The sequence below is a fragment of the Sylvia atricapilla genome, chromosome 5, assembly GCF_009819655.1.
Source record: "Sylvia atricapilla isolate bSylAtr1 chromosome 5, bSylAtr1.pri, whole genome shotgun sequence".
Taxonomy (NCBI): domain Eukaryota; kingdom Metazoa; phylum Chordata; class Aves; order Passeriformes; family Sylviidae; genus Sylvia; species Sylvia atricapilla.
The window spans coordinates 5,599,957-5,621,256 of record NC_089144.1 but is presented as its reverse complement, the minus strand read 5'-3'; the positions used below and the strand labels follow the sequence as shown (position 1 = coordinate 5,621,256).

The following is a 21,300-nucleotide window of genomic DNA, read 5'->3' as shown; positions in this document are numbered from 1 at the left end:
CATCTACAGAAAGAATTACGAGTTTATTTTACAGACAATACATATTCAAACTTTTTGCATAAAAACATGCAATGAAAGTCTTGTATTACTCTATTAATATTAAATTTCCAACAAATAAACCAAATAAAAAACATACAACACAGGAACAATTATTATTTTACCCCACAAATACAGTGAAAATAACCAAAGATGATGGTAAGGATGATATGAACAGCTAACAAAATACTTCAATCAAAATCAATCAGTATTTTCTCCAAAACTGCTTTTTAACAAATCTAAATATGCATGTACTCATTGACAAATGCTCAAGGAAAGTGCTTTATGAACATCACACACAACAATACTGATTCCTATTTTTCAAATAACGACATGTTAGATAGATGTCCAAATGGCTTCTGAAAACCTATTAAAAAGAAAGTTTATCTGAAACAAATCTTCAGCTGTCTGTGCCTACAGTATCTGGAAATTACAGGAAAACAGAAGTTAGAAAAAGTTAATGGTTATAGAATGAAAAGATTTTCTCTTTCTATGACAATGCTAGTATTTGTAACTGGTGGCAGCCCTTGTAGCATTAACTCAAGATGCCCCAAGCCACCAACCCTTGATATTGCAAGAGAGATAGTTCCTTCATTTGAGGGCAGGGGTGAGCTGGAAAGTGAGCTGGATGTAAAACAGTTACAGAAAAGATAATAACAATGAAAAAAGAAATCTGTTAATTCTTCACTCAGAATATTACCACTACCCACAGCAAAATTCTACAACCAACAGTAGAGGGTTTATCACACATTCTCCAAAATTTAATACTAAAGCAAATACTAAGCAAATATTAACTCAATAAGTGTCTGAGTAGTACCATGAGATATTTAAACAAAAATCATGATTGCATATACATACTAATACTTTTCTGCTTTTTCCCTTTTTGTATTAGGAAGAAAGCAGTTTTGCAGGTAACTGATAAAAGCCAAGTAGTCAACACACCTAAAGAAAATATAAAGTTAGAAGGAAGCATTGGGTAAAATGGTTTTTAAGAATATCTGGGAAAAAATAAATATTTTTCAGACTAACATACAAGTGAGTGTACTTTGGGTTCACCAAAGGTCAATCCCTGGGGTTTTTTGGACTGTGTAGAAGATAAGGTGCAATAAGTCTATTCAGTACTAACTATAGCTGAAGTTTTCAGTCATCACCAGGTAATGGCAGAGCGAACCCAGGTTTCCTTTGAACTACAGTGCCATTGTGTCCTTCAGTTCCTCAGTGACATTGGTCTTTTAATTAATAACTAAGCTAGTTAGGCATTCTTGAAAAATTCTAGCTTAATTTAAAGCTTAGAAGGTCTGCAGATGGACTTCAGACTGTCTTGTACATCTTGCAGTGGAAGGCAGACACAGGCTCCACAAAAGTTTACTCAATGCAGAACAGATGTGATTCTACTAAACTTCAAACAACATAATTACAATTAATTATAGAATGTAATCAAAATCAAATAATTGCTTTCACAAATCTCTTGGAAATGGTAAAACCGACTGAACTGAGCCAAAAGAAGCACAGCCAAATACACAACTATTTGGAAAGATCAGAGAATCATAACATGAAGAAAGGTGCCTGGGCTTTATGCCCATCAGATGTGGCAAGACTAAGCAAACATGTTTAACTACAGCTTTAAGTACATCTGCCAATTCACATAACGAACCACTCTATTCATATATAATTATAATAGCAGTGGTAAAAGAAAGAAGCTTAAGAAAGATGTTCAGAACAGACACTCTCCAACTTTCAAAATATAAATAAACAGAAGGTAATTTGGAGTGCAGAGACTACTTAACCAGGGGTTGGAAACTACTCATCTCTGCCTTTCCCCTCTAAATTAAACACAATATATAATTTAAACACACACGGGCAGCAGCTATATCCTTGTCAAAATACAGAGCTCTGAAACTCTTAATGTGGCAGCAATCTACAGAACCTCTACACCATGAACTTAGTGCTAGGATGTTACATCTGCTGTTAGACTCTAACAACCCACTACCTGTATCACAGCTCTTTAACCATCCTTTTGCTTAGTCTGATACTTCCAGGCAGACTTTTACTGTCCCAAGCACTTTAAATTTTGATGGGCAACACAACCATTTTTGGGAAATGAGACAATGTTGCTGTAGAATCCTTATAAGTTGCACAGACTGGGTACTGATTTTGTAGCTCCCACCACCCAAAGGAATTTTCCATACATTCCACTTCTCTTTTGCTTTTTTTTCCAACAAAGATGTAATAAAAAAAAATACTCAGGAATTTAAAAAAAGGCATGCATTTGGGCTACATAAGGGAGAGCTGTTTAAAGATTTCATCATTTTGCAATTCAGGATTTGACTTGGACATGACAGGATTAATTGCTACACTATGCTGATAAATCCCCAATGCAGAGGCAAGGCTTAGAGAACTTAGGGCACCTCCCAGAACTACAGAAAACACCTCAGCGAAGGCAATTTTTTGCTAAGTTATCTGTCCACACTAGAACTTTTTCCAGGATAAGAACATCAAAAAAGAACAGCTTTCTGTATTATTTTCTAAAGGCAAGTCAAGCATACCAACTAATGAGAGAAAACCTCATAATTTCCCCTCAATTTAGCAATTATTTAAAACAAAGTACATTGATAGAGGAATTTGAGAATTCTTAAAAAGGTGACTGTCTATCTAACTGGTCTCACAAAAGAATCACTAGGTTTCAAGCTGATGACCACTGCAGCCTTTTGATGTTTTAGCACTGTTTTAGCAGTTGCACCAATTCCTGTTTTTGTTTTTTAGAGCTACGTGCCAAAACTACACAGATGACAAAAACATTTTTCAGAACTGTTTTAACTGTGCCACAGCCAACTGAGTGAGCCAGAACTACTTCCTTTCCCCAGCCCTGTAAAACACTGATGTGCACTACAAATGGAGATTATCATACAATTCCCTGCTTGTCTTTAAACAGCAAAAGGTCCCTTTTGAACCGAACCTCTGAAATAACACCTCTCCTCACGTGGAGACATTTGATGGATAATCTACCCTATAAAGAATGATACACTTAATGCACTGACCAATGCATTCAGAGAGCTGAGTGTGTTACTCAGTCCTTCTTTCCTCACCTTCTAGAAAAAATGCATAAAATAAATTTTGTCAATGTAAGAGATGTGCTTTTAACATATTAGCAAATCTCACAGCTGCCTTCTTTAACTCATGACCTCCTTCCTCTCCCAGTTTCAGTTACATATCACTGTAGCAACTTTGCCAACTGGTTACAGGGGAAAGTGAAACCAGTATTTCTGGTAACCAACAGTGTGGCAGTTTAACCTGAGAAAGCCAATGAGAGATAATCAGCCACTTTTTTATCAACCATTACTAACCACTGCACAAACCACACACACTTTTTAATTCCACAGGTATTATTTTAGTATTACAATGCCTCAAAATTCTTAAATTTTTGAAATATAAACTGGAGAGAACATTTTCTTGAGCAAGTATGTGATTTTGGCAACATTACTACAGTAACTCAAACACAAAGAATTCAATATGAAAATCTGTATTAATCAAATACCTTAAGGAAGATCAAACATTCAGCAAAACTAAGCAATTTTTGAACATGAAACGACCCTAATATTTTAATTACCATACTTGTCTCCAGTCTCCAGTTTTATCAGTTTGTTATTTTGCATTATCTTTTATCCACCACGGCACTACTAAAGGTACACACAACACAGGAAAATATATTATATTCTGTAACATTTAATTTAGTATCATTAACATACCAGCTTCTCTTGACATATGCTAACACTCATTAGCAATCAAATTATGTTCCACTTTACAGAGCAAATAAAATACCCTCATTTTCCCACATAAAGACTGCAGATTCATTTTAAAACCTGTCAGAACAGAATGTAAAAAAAATTACTGAACAAGTTGCTACAAAGTAAACTGAGTTTCCAGAACACTTGAAATTTCAAGCCTTGTTCAGCAAAGTTCCACAAAATATAGCGAGACTTGTAGGAAACAGGAAAGACCTGGGACTTCCCTAAGATAATTATAGTAATTCCACTAACATTTACTGGAAGACAACTAGCATAAAACTAGAATAAAAAGGTATGGAAGAATTTATTTGGGGAATTGGAATTAATTCTGGAACTTTACCCACTATTCCTCCTAGTTCTATATCCAAAAACCTCCGTTTCTGAAGATCAGAATGCCCATCTGAGCAGATGAGACTCTCTTACCCTTCTCACAGAAAATCTTTGGCAGCGGCTGCTTATCAAAATGTTTGTAAAACTTGTCTTTCAATAAACAATTTTTTTAACAGTGAAGAAACACAGCTTTGTTATCCTATTCCTCAATAAAAGATAAAACCTATTATATGACTTATTAACTTAAAAATAAAAAAACCCTCAACTGTTCTGACCAACTTGAAAGACAACACAGGTAAATGAATAACTACGTAAAAATCAGAATCCATCTGTGTGTCTTTATTTCCTTTTGAAAAAGTTGAGCATTCCTTTAATACCAAGCAGAAGTCAGCCACATGCCTAACAGACTACATTCCAAATCCTGGAAAGACTGAAAAAGATTGCCTCTCCTAGCTTGAGAGTCTAACAGCAAATATTGAATCTACTGATACATCTTCTGAAGCCTGAAAGTCTCTCCAGGTTCCTATTCTTTTTTCAACATTTACTGGCATTTAAATAGTATTTGGTTTTGAATGCACATGTAGGAAGCACTTTGTCTTGCTTACATGACTGTGAACCCCCTATTTTTCTATTTGAGCAAGCAGCTTGCAAAATTTTGCTCGGACAGGAAAAGTAGAACAGCAAACTGAAGTGGTAAGAAAACACTGTTATTTCAGTTAATTCTGTTATCTTCTTCCTGTTCTAACAACTAGAGTTTGTGATATTCCAAAACTTTGGATAAGGAAAAAAAAAAACAAACCCAAATAATAAATAAAATACCAAAACAAAAACCAGCTCTAACAATGAAAACCCCCCACCCTGTCACACTGGAAAAATGTCTTCTCAGAAAAATCATATGCACGGATTTACTTTGCCAGTTCCTCTACATATGTAATGACCACACACGATTTTGAAATCTAATGTCAAAAGGCTAAATTCACATCAGACGTATTACTCAAAAATCACATTTTGATCTGTAATTATTAGAAAGCTCAGCATTTATCTTTTAATTTTATGCACTCTGTAACATGATGATTGAATAAAAAGATTGCCAGGAGACAGTTCTTCAGACAATGCATTCTTCAGATGTTTTGCTATGGCACAAATCACACCACCTTCTATGTGCCACCAAAAAAAAAAAAAATGGAAGTTCACATAACTGGTCAATCTCAGAAGTTCTGAAAAACAAAATCACATAAATCTTGTTCTTCAGAACAGCATTATCACATATATAATCATTGTGGACCAAACCCCTTAGAAAGCACATAGAATATTAATGATATGCATTACAGAAGTAATGTATTCATTTGTTTTAAGCTTCTTGGCCTTGTACTCATAAAATAAACACAAAAAATGTATTAGTTTTACTCAAAATCTACTTTTACAATTTACTAAATAAGTTACAGTTCTTTGAACACATCAATTAATCCTTATTTAATAAGCCAACCAGTGTCAAAATGAACTAGCTTCAAAATGAACTAGCTTCAAAACATTGCTCTGAAGTTACCTTTACTTTTTTAAAATACTGCTGAGGCAAAAGTGAACAGCAGCTCTTTTTTTAATTTAGGGAAAATCACTTTTTTATTTAAACGAAGAGATCAGGATGAGCAGTACTTCCTACATGTAACAGAAAGACTTCAAAGTCAAACAATGTGACAAGACAAGAAACATCAGCAGTCCATGACTTCTGTCATTCCCTTCACTTAGGTGATTCTATGATCCAAGTATTAGGTACAGTCACAAGGCATACCTACATCATGCTCCCTGGAATTAAAATAAGCATTTTCACATCATTCTGTGAATTATACGTTTATATTCAAGGATAAAGAGCTAACAGACATTAGTCTAAATTTATTCAGATTCCAAGTTCTTTGCAATGTTGGCACCAGCAGTATTTTTCAATAGTGTATGTCGAATTTTAAGCCAAAATTCTTGTTCTTACCCCCCACCTTAAAAACTTCCTGAATGTATTAAAAAAACCGCTACAAATATTCTAATTTAGAGTACCCTAAAAAAGTCCTAAAAAATGTCCCCAAAAAATCCACAAGCTACATATATGAATAAGAAGCATTATCTTTGAATGCAGACTAACAGTGTCTCAAAGGCTTTGTTAAGGTTCTTTTTCCTCTTATATTGCATTTCAACACTTTCTGTTTATTCGTTATTTATTCTTCTGGTCCACACTTCCTTTCAGAGACAATCAAGATTCCTGTGTTAAGATAACAAGATTAGATTTAATTACTCAGTAAGAAAGTTCAGGATAGCTCAACCAGGTAAATTATAAACCAAAAGATAATACTGGTTCTGCCTTGAGACAATAACTGAAATCCAGCTTACTGCCAGGCACAGTATTCCTCCTAAGAAAAACCAAAGATCAACAAAAAGAAATCAGTTAATATGGGGCACAAATGCTGATCTGTCAGAAGAGATGAAAATGTTTTTGTAAGAGTCTCAGCAATTTTTGCTCTCAGCTGTTGGCTACTACTTACCTACTTTCATAACAATCTTGTAATTCTCTTTTAATATTAATGATGCAACACACCTCATGCAGCAACATTCAGTGCTCCTACTTCTAATAAAATAGGGCTTTGTTACTTATTCTTTCTCTATACAAGTATTGCATCTCAAATGTTTTCTAAATTTCAGACATAACAAACATCCCATGTTTGCAGAAAGAGAAACTAAAGATGAAAGCAAATATTTATACACTTTTAATGCCAGCTTCTATTTAATAGGGCAGTACTTGAAGGAATGGCATTTTAATAAAGCAGATTACACTGTATCTCAGTGTATATTTATAAAATACTGGAGAGTAAATATTTTATATCACATTCTATTCCCTTCAAATACATATCTACAGTATTATAGCTTCACAGTTTTTTAAAATAATGTGAATATTGACGCTGGCTAACAAGTAAACATTTTTAAATGCCTCTTTTGACACATCAGATCAAGAAACTACACAAAACCAATGCTATTTGTACTAAAGAATCAAACAAGGAACAGTAAGATAAACCATGCAGTTTTCCCAGCTAACATTGTAACACTTCTGCTTCACTTACCAATCCGGCTTGGTGAATAAGGCAACAGTTATAAAGGACAAGGATGAGAAGCAGCAGATGGAAAAAACAACCAATCAACCAAACCCCCCAAAAAAATCACAAGAAATTGAGCACAGAGCCAGTGCAAGAGAACTAACAGAGAGAAGCAGCTTGATTTAGATTGTCAAGGCAACCCTAAAAGTTAGGATTTGCTAACTTGAAAATTCTGGACCTGCAGTCTAAACAAAGTCCTTCTAGGTTGTTTTTTTGTTTTGTTTTGGTTGGGTTTTTTGCCCTTTTTTTTTTTTTTTGTGTGTGTGTGTGTTTTTGTGTTTTTTGTTTGTTTGGTTTGTTTTGTTTTTTTGGGAGCAGGGAATCTCTCTACTAAGCAAAACTCAATCATTACAAATCCCTAGTGGCAACACTATACTTCAGGAACAAATCTGCCATTTTCTTCAGCCAAACTAGCTGGTGGCAGAGGGAGGCTACTTTTTGACTACTATTTGCCAAGAGGAGCAGGTCCTGTCTGTCCCTCCCATACAGTGGGACAGTTTCAGTGTCCTTTCCCACTCTCCTCCCCACACAGCACAGCTGCTCTGGCACTTCCCAGAAACCCAGCTTTTAGATGATGCTCATTTCTACCTTTAAACAATCAAAAAACCCCTAAACAAACAAACAAACCCACCAAAAACAGGCAAACAAAAAAGGTATGAGGACGAACAGTAGAGTGTAAGTAACCACTTTCAAGAGTTTTGCATTTCAATAAAAACTGAATGGAATTTCCGAGTAAAGAAACAACACATCTCTGTAGCAAGGTCTGACATACATCCTTCATGCATAAGAGCTCCCTGGTAGCCCCATACATTATTACAAATGCTAAGCAAGTTACAAGTCAGCATTGACAGCACTGAAAACTGAAACCACCGTAAGGCTGCAAGAAGAACTACTGCACCTTTGGAAGTAGATACTTAGGTATAGACTTTCCAAAATACCCAGGCAACAGCACAGATAGAAGCCCAGCATTAAAAATAAATTAAAGAAAAAAAAAAAAAAAGGCAGGGGAGGTAAGCTTTTATCTCCTATCATCAATGGATCAGTGATCTGCACATCCCTTAATCAGTAGCTCACAGATGAAAGGTCATATAATTAGATTATAAACGACTTAGAGAATGACACTATCTATATAATTTCACAGCAAAAAGCTGAGTATTACATCTGTGTAAGGAATTCTGGCTGAAGTCATTCAAGGCAGTAGCATAGAAACCTGACTTAAGGTAAGCTGATCCAGAAATCAATAAGCTACAAAAGTTGTGTAGAAATTACGAAGTATGCTGTTCCACACTCCGTTTTTTTTAAATATCCTGAACATTAAGATAATTGTCTCAGAAAACAGAATTACTAAAAACTGTGTTTACCAAAATGTTCAGTCGTTCATATATTCTCACCATCCAGAAAAGGATACCAATCCTTCTCCTTAAACGAAACATTAATTGCAAGATGGTTTTCCTCAAGCCTCACCAGATGTACTCAGGGGCTGCATCCAGCATGTACTTTCCTCCTCACTATGATCTTCCTATCTGTACACTCTTCCAACAACCATCCCTGAAGAGCCAGCAATACCCCAAGGAGGTGCACAGTCTAGGTATTAAGAAAGCAATCCAAACCAAGCATCTTCCACGTGTGCCTCAATTACCAGAGGTGTTGAAAACATATAAAAACACCAAATCCTTCTGGTAAAAAAGCACGAGGGTTTAAATATTAAGTATATATATTTATTCTCTAGTAACTTGTATAGCTTAATTGCTCTTCCTCAAGACCTCTGAAAAATCATGCTTCAGCTCCAAGGGAAAAAAAAAAAAAAAAGAGAGGAAAAAAAAAAAAAAAGGTATTTAAAACAACCAGATTAGAGTAAAGGAATAATTTAAATGAAGACTACTGTGAAATGATCCACATAATTTTTTAATACTTTATCGGTATCTGCTTGATTGCTACAGACAAACAAGAGCATTTCCTAAACAGAAAAAAATTGAACAACAGCCAAAGAAAACTAGACAAGTGGTTCTAAAACTAGAGATTTGGGTCTGCAGTGTCATCACTTTTCCTTTTAATACGCCCATTCCTGTTTCACTTTTAATTCAGGGAACAGTTTTCTAGGATTGGACATGTTCACGTTACAAAGAGTACTTAAGCAAGGGCCTCCCTCAGCCAAAGACAAGCAATTTATAATAAAGCTCAACTTTAAAATTCCTTTAAACTGTGCACATTTTTACGCTTATGACATAGAGTATAGGAACACTACTTGTTTCTAGAAATATGAAGAGAAGCATAAATAGAAGAAAGCTGAATTTCCCTGCAGTCTTGAAAAGAAGCTCAATTATTAATGTGAAAAAAAAAAAAAAAAAGAAAACATCTTTATATTTTTGCTCCTGGCATCTAATCACTACTCAAAAAAAAAACAAAACAAAACAAACAAACAAAAAAAAAACACCATCTGACAATAAAAAGCATTTAGGACGCTTTTTAGAATCTGGCTTTTTTAAAACTTCCAAATGAAATGAACTGCCAGAGGCACAACTGAGAACATACTTTCTAACCCTCAACTCTTAGTTCATGTTCTTTCTTATATTGTCTTTAAAAAAGCAAACCAAAAACACACTACACTATCAATTGGCACTGCCCTAAATAAGACAAAGCCAAATTATTTTACACCAACTTCCCCCTTCCATGGACAGTAGTTCCTGTTTAAATAGCAGTATTAATTGCTGACTGTCAACTAAAGTTTTTCTGCAGTGCATCACTAAACAAAAACACCATTTTACCAAGCCAATCCTAACAGAGAACTGAGCAATTAATCTGATGTCTGTAAACACTGCACGGGAGCTGAAGGCTGTTTGTCGAAGTCAGTCAATGAGTGGCTTCTTGCATTAAAAAAAACTTATTACAGGAAAGAACTGCAGTCTCTAAACATGTATTTATTTAGATTAATTTAACCAGCTTTAATTGCTCACTACCTGAGACCTGTGAGTCAGCTATTTAAAAAGCATCGTATTATTTTAAAAGCCCTCACTTCTGTGCATTCAGAGTCCAGTCACAGTACGGGAAATGAGCCTGCACATGGAACTGGTGCCTGTTTGAGAAACTTTCCAAATTACTGCTCTTAAATTAATAAGAATTTAACTCAAGGGGTAAACAAATACATGGTGTTGTAAACACACAAACATAAATTTCAGAAATACCTCCAGAGAAGTTATTCTGCCACAAAAGGAAAACACTTCCTTGAAGGTTTTTTTGTTAAAACTTACATAGATCTTACGCTACAAGTTTATCCTTAATTCATGTGAGATGAAAAAGATTCAAAACTTACATACACAATTGTAATTCTCATTTTGCATCTCTTAAAATTAGAAAAAGAAGCTCAGAATCCAAAATTACAAATAAAGTTTACTTTGAGCTTGGCTTTTTTTCTTTAACACAAAGACCAACTGCACCTACTATTCCGAACTCAGCGGTTAATTCTCTGAAGTAGAGTGAATGACAAGTGAATGTAACTTAGTCTGACAAAAAAAAAAGAAAAAAAAAAAAAAAAAAACAAAACAAAAAAAAAAAACACCAAAAAAAACCCTGACCAAATGTTCTGAGGACAAGACAGATCACTTGATCACTTAATAATTTCTCTGAGTAAGTTACTGCATTCTCAATGCAACTCCACAGGAGTGCAATGTATATAATTAACAGTAGCAATGCATATAATTAACAGTAATTCTCTGAAAAAGGCCTTTAAAGAAAGCATGGAAAAAAACGTACAAAGACTTCAAGATGGCATCCAAAAGCGCTGGTTTAAAATTAAATAGATAATAAAAGTTTCTCACATTTTGATGGTTTGCTTACCTCTGGGGGGGAATATAAGGAGCAGATACCGTTGGCATAACTGTACAGGGTTCAACCACTGTTTTCTTGGCTTTTTTTGTCTTTTTTCTGATTTTTGATGTAGACCTAGCAGTTCTGACTGATCCCTCCTTCCTACAAACACCGTTTTTGATTTCAGCTTCTCCATAAATATTGAGTGGTCTCCGTGTGCAACCTGGTGGAGTATGTACATCGCAATAGGCAGTTTTTTTCACAGAGAACGTTGTTCCACTGCCAGTTAGTTCTTTCACAGGTTCCATTTTCATATATAGACCAGCCTTTTGAGCACATGTCACATGGAATGCAGTATAGCAGTTTGCTTTGTGGCACTGGATGCAGGCACCAACACCTTTCTGTTTACAGAGGTAGCATGTTAACTTCCATCTGGCTGGGGGAATGTTCCTGACACCATCAATTGGCTCAATAAAAACCGTATTGGCAAATCCAACTTCTGGAATCCACAGAGCACACACCACGTGTCCCCAACGATCATCATCTGTCTTTTTAAAGGCACCTCCCTTGTTTGGGCACAGCACACAGTCTACAGGCCGAGAGCGGGACTGCAAACAGTGTCTGCAGAGCCACTGGCCCTCAGGTATATATGGCACCCCATAGCATTCCTGATGTACTGCTAAATTACACATATCACAAAACAGGATCACATTGCTGTTCTGACATTCACCATCCATGCATATACAACACACCGCATCTTCATCAATTAAAGACTGATGATCACCCTGTTTTTGGTTCTCACAATAAGACTCTTTTTCAAACCTATCCATAAGGAATTCAAACATATTTTGTGAAACAACTGACACTCCATCACTTTTCCGCTTATCGTTTATCAATTCTAACCACGCATAATCTTCTTCATCCATGTCATACTCAACTTCGTTATCAAGTTCTTCTGCTGACTTCTCAATGAATTTGTAATAAACTGGAGGTCTCCGAGGAGCTGAAGGGGGACTGTATTCAACAATCCGTACTTTTGGTTCCGGAAGAGGAGCTGTTGTAGCAGGTATACCATGGGAGCTCGGAAGAGCTTCATTTTTCTTTTTCACTTTGTTATTTTTATGGCGTTTGCTTCTTAGACAAACCGGCGGTCTTTCACTGTTTTCTTTATTGCTGTTGCATTCACTCATTTCCTGGGCAGTAAGATCATCTTCTAATATGATTTCTAAAGGATCAAAGATACTGATCCTATGCAGGCGACCTTCAATTTCTATTTCAACCATCCTTTGAGCTTGAGCGTACGTCAAGGTTTCTCGTGTCGGGGAGTGCTTAATACTGCATGGGGAAGAAGAATGCCTTGCTGCCGATACTCGATGGCATCTTCCTTTTCTCCTCATTTGGTAATGTTTACCTGAAATTACAGCAACAATTAATACTGTGAACTCCCAACAATCATATTAAAATATAAGTAGTTTCACTGTAGTAAGGAAAAAGATGCCTTCAGTTCTACAGCCCCCTATACATATATATTTAACTAAAAGTAAATAAAACCAAAAGTCCATCACTCTTAGTCAAGAGGACTCAGTTTCATACAAGTTTAACCTAAAGATCAATAGATCTTCCAAACAACTTCCCTCAGTAAACACAGCTATACAAAATCCTTGCTAGAAACCCTCTACAAGGACTGTTGGCAAGGCCACTGCATGAGAACAAAAACATTTCAGAAGCATCACAGACAAAAAAATGCTTTTGTTACCTTGTAAGAAAACCTTTAATGCAACACTTCTTAACACCTATGGGGTGCCTGCAGTTTGAAAATTTTCACAACAGCTACAGATTATGTCCTCTAGACCTCTTTTCAAAAGAACTAATGCAACTGTGAAAGAAAAACAAATTTCCTCTGAAATTTTTCCAGTGCAATTTCAAACATTCATGTTATCAACTCAATTACTACAGCTATATTTAAAAGCTAGAAAAGTACACACACTTCCACATTTGGCAAGTGGGCAGTTTGACAGCCCTTTACTTTTTTTACTTTCCTCAATCCTTAGTGAGCCTTAGTTATTCTTCACAACATGACAAGAACGTGACAGAACTCGCAGTGCTCAATATGGCGCAGTATGGACTGCAACTAGTAAATATTCCACCTGTAAAGCAGATTTGACTTAGGGCCAAAACATGTTCCCTGCTTTTAAGTATGCATGTACACACATCCTTCTCCCTCAACAGATTCTTCAGGAGCTGTTCTCAAATCAACTGCTGATAGAAAAAAAACCTCCCTGTTTATAAATCCAGTCTCAAGCTCTTTAAAACAATTTCAAAGTTTACAACCTACTGCAAAAAGATCACCTATCATATAAAAAGAGAGCTTTCTCTCCCCACTCCAAAGCCTCACGACTAGGACATCTTCACACTGGGTGGGCTTTTTCTCCTGTAAGGGCAGAAAATATTACAAACCTGACTGAAATTGTCAAGTTTAAAATTCTATTCAACTTCTTCCTTCTTCCCCATAAGTCATTAATAAACAGCATTCAACCTCAGCTACACAAAAAACCTCAATCTTTAATCACTGCCTGAAGTATTATTAGGCCTCATCATTTCAACTTTGCATTTTGAGTCAGTGCTGCTCACTATAACACAACTAGTGCCAGCACGTACTGACAAAATAGCAGAGAAACAGAGAAATCAAAACACAGCTACTGTGAAAGACCAGTATATTATTTCAGGAAGAAAACAGCAAGCACTGAACAACTGCATGAGCTACTCCATGTTACTTGCCTTTTGCTGAAGTCTATAATGCCAATTTCTAAAGGCCTCCAACCACTGAAGGAACTCCTCTGACAGGAAGACGAGATCACTTAGGCAACTAACCCTAAGACCAGTTCCCTAAAGGCTCTGATTTGTCTGCTCTCACAAATGGATTCTACTCTCATCATCTAAGCTGGTTTTATTAACCATGCAAAAATTGTGCTGCTCATAGATCTGACTTCTACACAACTAATTCTTAACCCTCATTACTAGTTTCTGTACCATCTAGCCGTCAACAATCAGTGTTTAATCATGACGGATCTCTGATCTGCTCTTTATAAACAACTAAAGAATATAAAAAGTTGCACCGCTTCAAACAACTTTGAAAGAAGAATTTAATACTTAAATTCTGTAAAACAACATAGGATTAGATCATACTAGCTTCTAACTGCAGAAAACAGTTTAAACAACTAGTAACGCCAAAGAAGGCCCAACGACTAAAACCAAAAACATACCAGTAATTTAACCAAAATTAAAAGTTAGTTCCCAGTTTCAGTTTCAGATTGTGTAATTCAGAGACACGAAGATGACACAATGGCCCTGATTTGTTATTGTGAACAAGTAATGATGGATTCTTCAGCTAAAACACACTGATGTGTCAATGTACAGCAACTTATTACAGATCAGAATGGACTCAATTTATTGATGAATCGATTGATTGATAAATCAAGAAACACAGTTTACAGCATGTTTACCTCATATAATTGCATTTCAATTCTGTCTAGATGCAAAAGTCTGTTTTGGTATTTTAATGGCCCTTCCTACATTTTAGCTGGTTGTGTATCCATTCAACGTGGCTCCTGAGCACAGAAGACTGCTTTGGAAAAAATACAGAAGGAAGGATGAGAGGCGACCTTCAGAAATCAAAAACGTCTAGCTTATCCACACTACCTTAGCCCAGTACCACAGAAAAACACATTAATGCTGTGTTTCCAAGCTCTCCACTCCTCCCTATTCCCAAGATTCTCGAGCATGGCTTCAGGCAGGCATTAAAAATAGGAAGAAAATACTCAAAAGCACAAGATCTCTCATCTTGCTTAAAGATTTAGGACAGCTGTTGCAAAAGTCAAATGAGCTGTATGAACAAGACTGATTAAAAAAAGAGATTGAGCTAACATATACATATACTGTAATTGTCAACAGTGACTACAGCTGACTTAGGCAGGAAGTTACAGTCCCAAACACAGAATGGATACCCTACAAATACAATGTAATGCATACAGAATTGAAAAAGGCAGTAATTTAGGCCAAATTTCATGCAAATTTAGCATGAATAACATAAATGCCCCAGAGGCCAAAGCAGTGTTTTGTTTTTCCAAAATTCTTCTGTTCACAAATGTTCTATAAATACTCAGTCTGAAGACCAGAGTCTTGCATAGCAGATTCATGACCTACAACTGGTTTGCTTTTCCTGGGCAATTATCAACTAGCATTTCTCTCTCCCTCACCCCTTTCCCAGTATCCTGAAGATCGACAGGAATGAGGACCAAGACCTAAATTTGAAGAGTAAACTAAGACAAGTTTCCATTCAATGCTCACAAAGATACTGCACTAACTGCACACAAAATTATTTCAGCACACTTCTGTAAGCACTGTCCTGCCTTCAATGACCGTGGGATATAAACCAGGAGAGTTATCCAGGGCCCTTATCTCCTAGAATTGCATCAGCTACTTGGGAAGGAAATCACCAGCAGACGTTTCTCCTCACGGTAACAGTACACGGAGACAGCTGTTTCTGTGAAATACACAGTACGAGGGGAAAAAAATAAAAAAGCGCAAGCTATTTATCAAGGTGTGGGATAGCCAAAACCAACAGGAAAAGTACAGTACTAAAAGTACACTTCTAAATTACAGTCTCTGTCCTAGTTACCTTCCTCCTCTTCAAATAAACTGTCTTTGGTCCCTGGACTCCCTGCTCAACGGACTAGGGAATTCCATTCTCAACGGCACTTTCATGTAGACTATTTAAAAAAGACACAGGAACGCTCTTTAGTCCTAGACGAGGAGGGGCGGTAAGCAAACGGCGCTCACACGCACACGGGGCGGACACCACCCGCCGCGGGGGCCGCGCAGCCGGAGCGATTCCCGGGGCCACGGCGCAGAGCGGCGGCTCCCGGAGCGCAGCGAACGAGCGCGGGCACGGCCAAGACAGGCGGAGCAGCAGAGCGGCTCTCCGGCGGAAAGAGCCCGCCGAGGCCCGAGCCCGCACGCCGCCCGATCCCGCGGCCATCCCGGCATCCTGCCTCCCGCGCGCGGCTGCCCACGCCCCCGGGCCCGCCCCGCCGGTGCCGCGCCAACACTTCCTGCCCACGCCCAGGGAGCCTCCAACGCGCTCCCTCCCCTCCCGCCGATGGTTCCTGCCCGGCGCGGCGCTCCCCCCTCCCGGCCCCCGGCAGGATGGTTCCTGCCCGGGCCCATCATCTCCAGCCCTTCCCAACAGTCACTCCCTCCCCGCCGCGAAAATACTCGGCCCACAAATATGGCGGCTGACAAAACAGCTCCAGCGGCGCCCTCCCTCCCTCCCCCAGACCGCCGCGCTCGCCTCGCCTCCCCGCCCGCCCGCCGCTGCCCCCCCACCGCAGGCTGCCGTGCCCGGCCCGCCCCGCTCGTTCCCCCCCACGCCGCTCTCCCGTCCCGCTGCGGCGGGACCCGCCGGCTCCCGGGCCCGCAGCCCCCGCCCGCCGGCCCCCGCCGCCCACCCGGCCGTACTCACGCTGTGGGAGCCGCCGAGGAGCGGCTGACAGACCTCCCGCTCCGCCGCTGCGGCCGACGCTCGGCCGGGTTAATGGCGGAGGCCCCGCCGGTGCTGCCGCCTGGCCCCGCGTCCGGCAGCCGCGGGCGGGCGAGCGGGCGCTTCGAGGGCCGCGCTGCCCGCGGCGGTCACCCGGCGCTGGGTGCGGGGCTGCTGCTGCCGCCGGGCGCGGCGCATTCGTGAGGCGCGGTGCGCGTCGCCGTCCGGCTGCGGGCTCGGCGCTCGGCTCCCGGGGCTGAGCGGCTCCCCTCCCCCCGCGGCACAAACAATGCGGCTTCACCACAGCGCTGCGCCGACGGGGGGGAGGAGGAGAGGCGGGCGGGGAGGGAGGGAGCGAGCGAGGGAAGGGACGTGAGGGCGCCAGGCACCGCCCAGCCCGGCGCTGCCGAGCCGCGGGGCGGGGCCTGCGCGCCGCCGCTCCCCGCGCCCCGGGCCGGCACCGGCCGCGCTCGGGGCGGGAACGCGCTGGCCCCGCGGCCGCCGCGCTCCCGCCACCGCCCGGACCCGGGCCCGAGCCCGAACCCGAACCCGCCGCGCGTCCCTGGTAGAACATTCGAACGGCCCAGCGCGGGCGCCAAGGAACGGACGGAGGCGGGACGCGGCTCGTTACAAAACCGATGCTCAAAAGTTGAAGCGAGTGGTATTTATTATCTCTTGCAGGAGGAAGTCCAAGCTCAAGATTCCTTATGTAAAAAAACCTGCTTGATAGTCAGCTCTTTCGTGGTCTCTGGGTCAAGCTGCCGCTTGTTGATTAACTGATACTAGCCTTACATTTTGACAGAGAAAAAGGTTATTTCTGGCTCCCCCTGCGAAGGACACCCTTTGTTAGGTATTATTTTTAGACAGCCATTGCAGCCATATTCGAGAACCGGAGGATTTTACTGCAATACATTTCTGCAAGGCAGCTGCAGCCACATCCTTAAAAACAACGTTTAGATGGCCCAGGCTAACACAAACACTTGCCTGTGCCAATCATCCACAAGAAGTCCTGAATATAGTAAAAAGCAAGTGATTGAGAGTAGGTGTGATTCTCTTCACTCATCAGTATTTAGCGTCCACTCAGCTAAATTGCTGCAAAACAACTCACCAATTCATTTTTATGTTTTCTCTAGCAGTCAGATGTTTCCTTGCCTCAAAAACCACTTGGTCCTACAATAAATATATGACTAGGAAATCAGAAATAGATACACCTGTTATTACTTGTAGAAAGTTAATTAAGGTCCAGAGAGTTCAAGCAACTAGGCTATGGAAATCTTGTAGAATAGGAAAAGTACTTTCCAAATTCTTTTTTCCTCATCAGGGACCTCATTTAGCACACTGATCTCTGAATAAAACACAAGCTATTGAAGCAGCTAACACTCATGCAGTCCACTCAGTGTAGGTCATAGATCCTTAGGCTCAGACAGACAAAATACCTCCAATTGTCAATATAAGAAAGTTTGTAAGAAAACTATGGAGGCCATCTGGTCACTTGTGTGCCTGTGAGGAACTACTCTCCAGTAAAATTGTTTTAGTTATCCTGCCATCAGTCTCAGAAGTCTTACAACATGCTGATGAGTAAGTTAGCGTTGCACCGGAACTCAACCTGTGATACAAAGGTATTAAAGAGGGAGCAACCTAGCATATCATGTACTGCAGTATGCAGAGTATAAAAATGAATAGAAATAATGTCAAAAACCTAATAATATTATGATAAGAAAATATGTTGGTTTATCTTTTAAGAAATAGTTCATATGTGTATCTGCTGTGCAGCTGTACAAATACTTTTTAAGTGGAGACAAGTTTTCCTCAGAGACCTCGATGGTGTCCACATTCTAATGTGTCAAACACACAGCAAGTCTGGCTTTTCTCCAGTTTCTTTTTTCTGCCAGGTGGACTACAGTATTCCACAATCCTTGGACATCCCTTTGATAATGTGGTATTCCTAACTGGTATTTGCACCATTTGACCACTTTTCTGTAATTAAAACTCATGCTTCGAGATTCTTCCAATTACTCTCAGTAAGAAGGTGGTATGTCAAGTTTTGGCTCTGGACCAGAACTCATGTCATTCCTTCATACAGCATTTCAGAGCAATGGCACAAACACCAGGATATGCTCAACAAAAAGTTCTGTATTAGGAGTTTTAGACTTCAAAATAATTTCTCAATGAGCTTATGACAGGCTACCAGAGCAGGATGCTCAATGTCTGCATTTTAAGTATTAGTAAATGAGCCTATGTGTTTCAAAATAGAACAGTATGTAGTATTGTCTGGGGCATCTGACCAGTCCTCAGCAGGCGTTCCTATAGCCTCAAAGATCTGTTACCTTTGTCTTTTCCACCTCACAAGTGAAACCTGGTTACTCAAAAGAATACAATTCTACTAGCATACAGTTCAATTTCAAGTCAAAAATAAGAAGCTCTGATCCATAGTTTGATGGCAACAGACCCCTCACTACCTTTTTTCACACCAGTTCAACATGTGGAAGGGGCTTCAGTTCCAATCCTTCAGAATCCTCACACCTCTACCTGGCAGCATCAAAATGTTAACCAAGTTGCCAATGCTGACTCACTCTGCATGGAAAACTTCACAGAAGGAGGATCTTCTGCCTACCAGCTTTCACCTCCAGTAGTTGTCAAATTCTCAACAGAATCACTGCAAGAAAGGTCACATAAAGAAACACAATTGCTATTATCTGCCTCAGTAGAGTCCCCTATTTTCTGGTAGAATCAAAATTCATGGGACATTACAATGTTTCTAAACTGTATCACCTTTGTTTTACAGATTAATAAAAGTCAACTCATAACTCACTGCAGCACCAAATATTGGCCGGGATACTGACCTAGTTTGGTCAACTTTGTATCCCTCTCCCGGCCTGGACAGCTGGCTGGTGAAGGGACAAGAAAGAATAGGAACTCACTCCACACTTTCCTTAGAAACTGCATTTCAAGAAAGGTTTTGGACTGCCATAACACACACATGCGGGTCTCCTTCCTATCATGATGACAAATATGCTTAACCTTTCATGAGATACTTCTGTGTGATGCTTCAAGGTAATGTATCAGCAGTAGTTTTCAAGTTTGGCTTCTCCCTTATACAACTTACACCTTCACACTCATCAATATGATACAATATTACCATGGTCCTCTCATCCTCCATGGGAATGCTTTTAGATGTCCCATTACTTCATCAGTCATCTTACGTGGCACTTGGTAGAATACTCCTGTGAATGACTTTGCAAGTTCACAAAAGAACGGTTGTCCCCAAACCTCACAGAAGCCAGAACAGCATTCATCGTGGAAAAGATGCTGTAATCTTATCAATAGACACATTAGAGCAGTGTGCTGATACAATTTCAGCTGTTTATTTTCAGTCTGTGGGTTGGTGGTGCAGGATCACTCTGCATCTTCTGGGTGATTTTGCAAATGTTTGTACTTACAGAAAAGTAACACGTCATTGATCCATCTCCTATTTGCCATCGACACCTTGTCAGAAAGACTGGTATGTCATACTAGACTGAGTGGGATTTATGGTCCAAAGCCCTAAATGGCCATCCCAGAATGAAGATCAAATTGTTGGCTTCAAATATATAAGAGAATTGTTGGTCAATTTTACTCCTACTTGTTTACCGAATATATTCCCTGTTCTCTAGTTAGGAAGAATTGTCTGGATTTTCCTTCTCACTCATCTGATCTGGAAATTTTAGCTGTATTATGAAAAAAGGGGGAATAAAAATTTACTATTATTGGTGTACATAATGTTCACCAACTGCTGTGGAATCCAGGACTTTTGTTTCTTACAGCCTCAGTAACTCCTGCTTCCTGCATGTACCATCTTTCTCCTTCTCACAGCCAAAGTGGTTCTTTGTTTCTAAACTGGTAGGACCCTTTAGTCTGACCCTTCAGAACAGTACATGTCTTCACCAAAACACAAGTTTAAAAACAGATTAGGAGCTGTGTCAGTGCCTTTTATGGTACTGATGAAGTTCCAGAGACCTTTTATCATCAGAGCTCCACCAGAAGTCAAGCTTGATCAGGGGGGCTTGCTAAGAAATACCTCTGTGAGCTGCATCTGCTAAGCAGTCCCATGGAATGTTATCTATAGATAAGCTTGAAGATCGTTTGACAGAGTGGTCTTCAAGTAGTAAAACTGCTATGCAAAGGCCCTTACCCCATTTCCATTTAAGCATTTGTTGGAACTACTGCTTGGGGTCACCTACTGCAAGAAGAGGTTATGTATCCTGCCACTTGCTAACAGAGATACACCAAGCACTTTGCTGAGACACACAATTGACAAAGAAACCTACTGCCTGCTTTACTTATCCACTATCTTGAATCCTTTAACATCATGTACCTTTAGGATCTTGCAGTTTTAAGATGGTCTCTACAATATGTGCTCGTAACTGTCACATGGTGGAAGGTGAGGATTGAGCTCATTCCTCTGGACACTGCAAAGATGCAAAACCAAACTTGACGATTAGGATATACATGAAAAAACATGTAAACTATGCTTCAATAATACAAAACAGAAAACCACACCCAAATTACAACATGCTGCAGCACAAGCACAGAGCTTGCCCATGTACTGACCTGTAGGTCAAACAGCAAAACTACCATCTACTATTTTAGAGACTATTTTATCATGAACAAACCCCTGGAACAGAGTTATTGG

General features: G+C 39.6%; 1 protein-coding gene across 1 annotated transcript in view; it reads right to left on the bottom strand.

Annotated features, from left to right (window-relative positions):
• Positions 1–16,944, bottom strand: part of BRD1 (bromodomain containing 1) — a 57,434-nt gene extending 40,490 nt beyond the window's left edge. The window contains exons 1-2 of the mRNA XM_066318600.1: positions 16,611–16,944; positions 11,120–12,500 (exon numbers count right to left, since the gene is read on the bottom strand). Of these exons, the coding sequence (XP_066174697.1) occupies positions 11,120–12,486 (1,367 nt within the window). The 5' untranslated portion in view covers positions 12,487–12,500; positions 16,611–16,944. The remainder of the gene's footprint in view (positions 1–11,119; positions 12,501–16,610) is intronic.
• Positions 16,945–21,300: the final 4,356 nt, after the last annotated feature.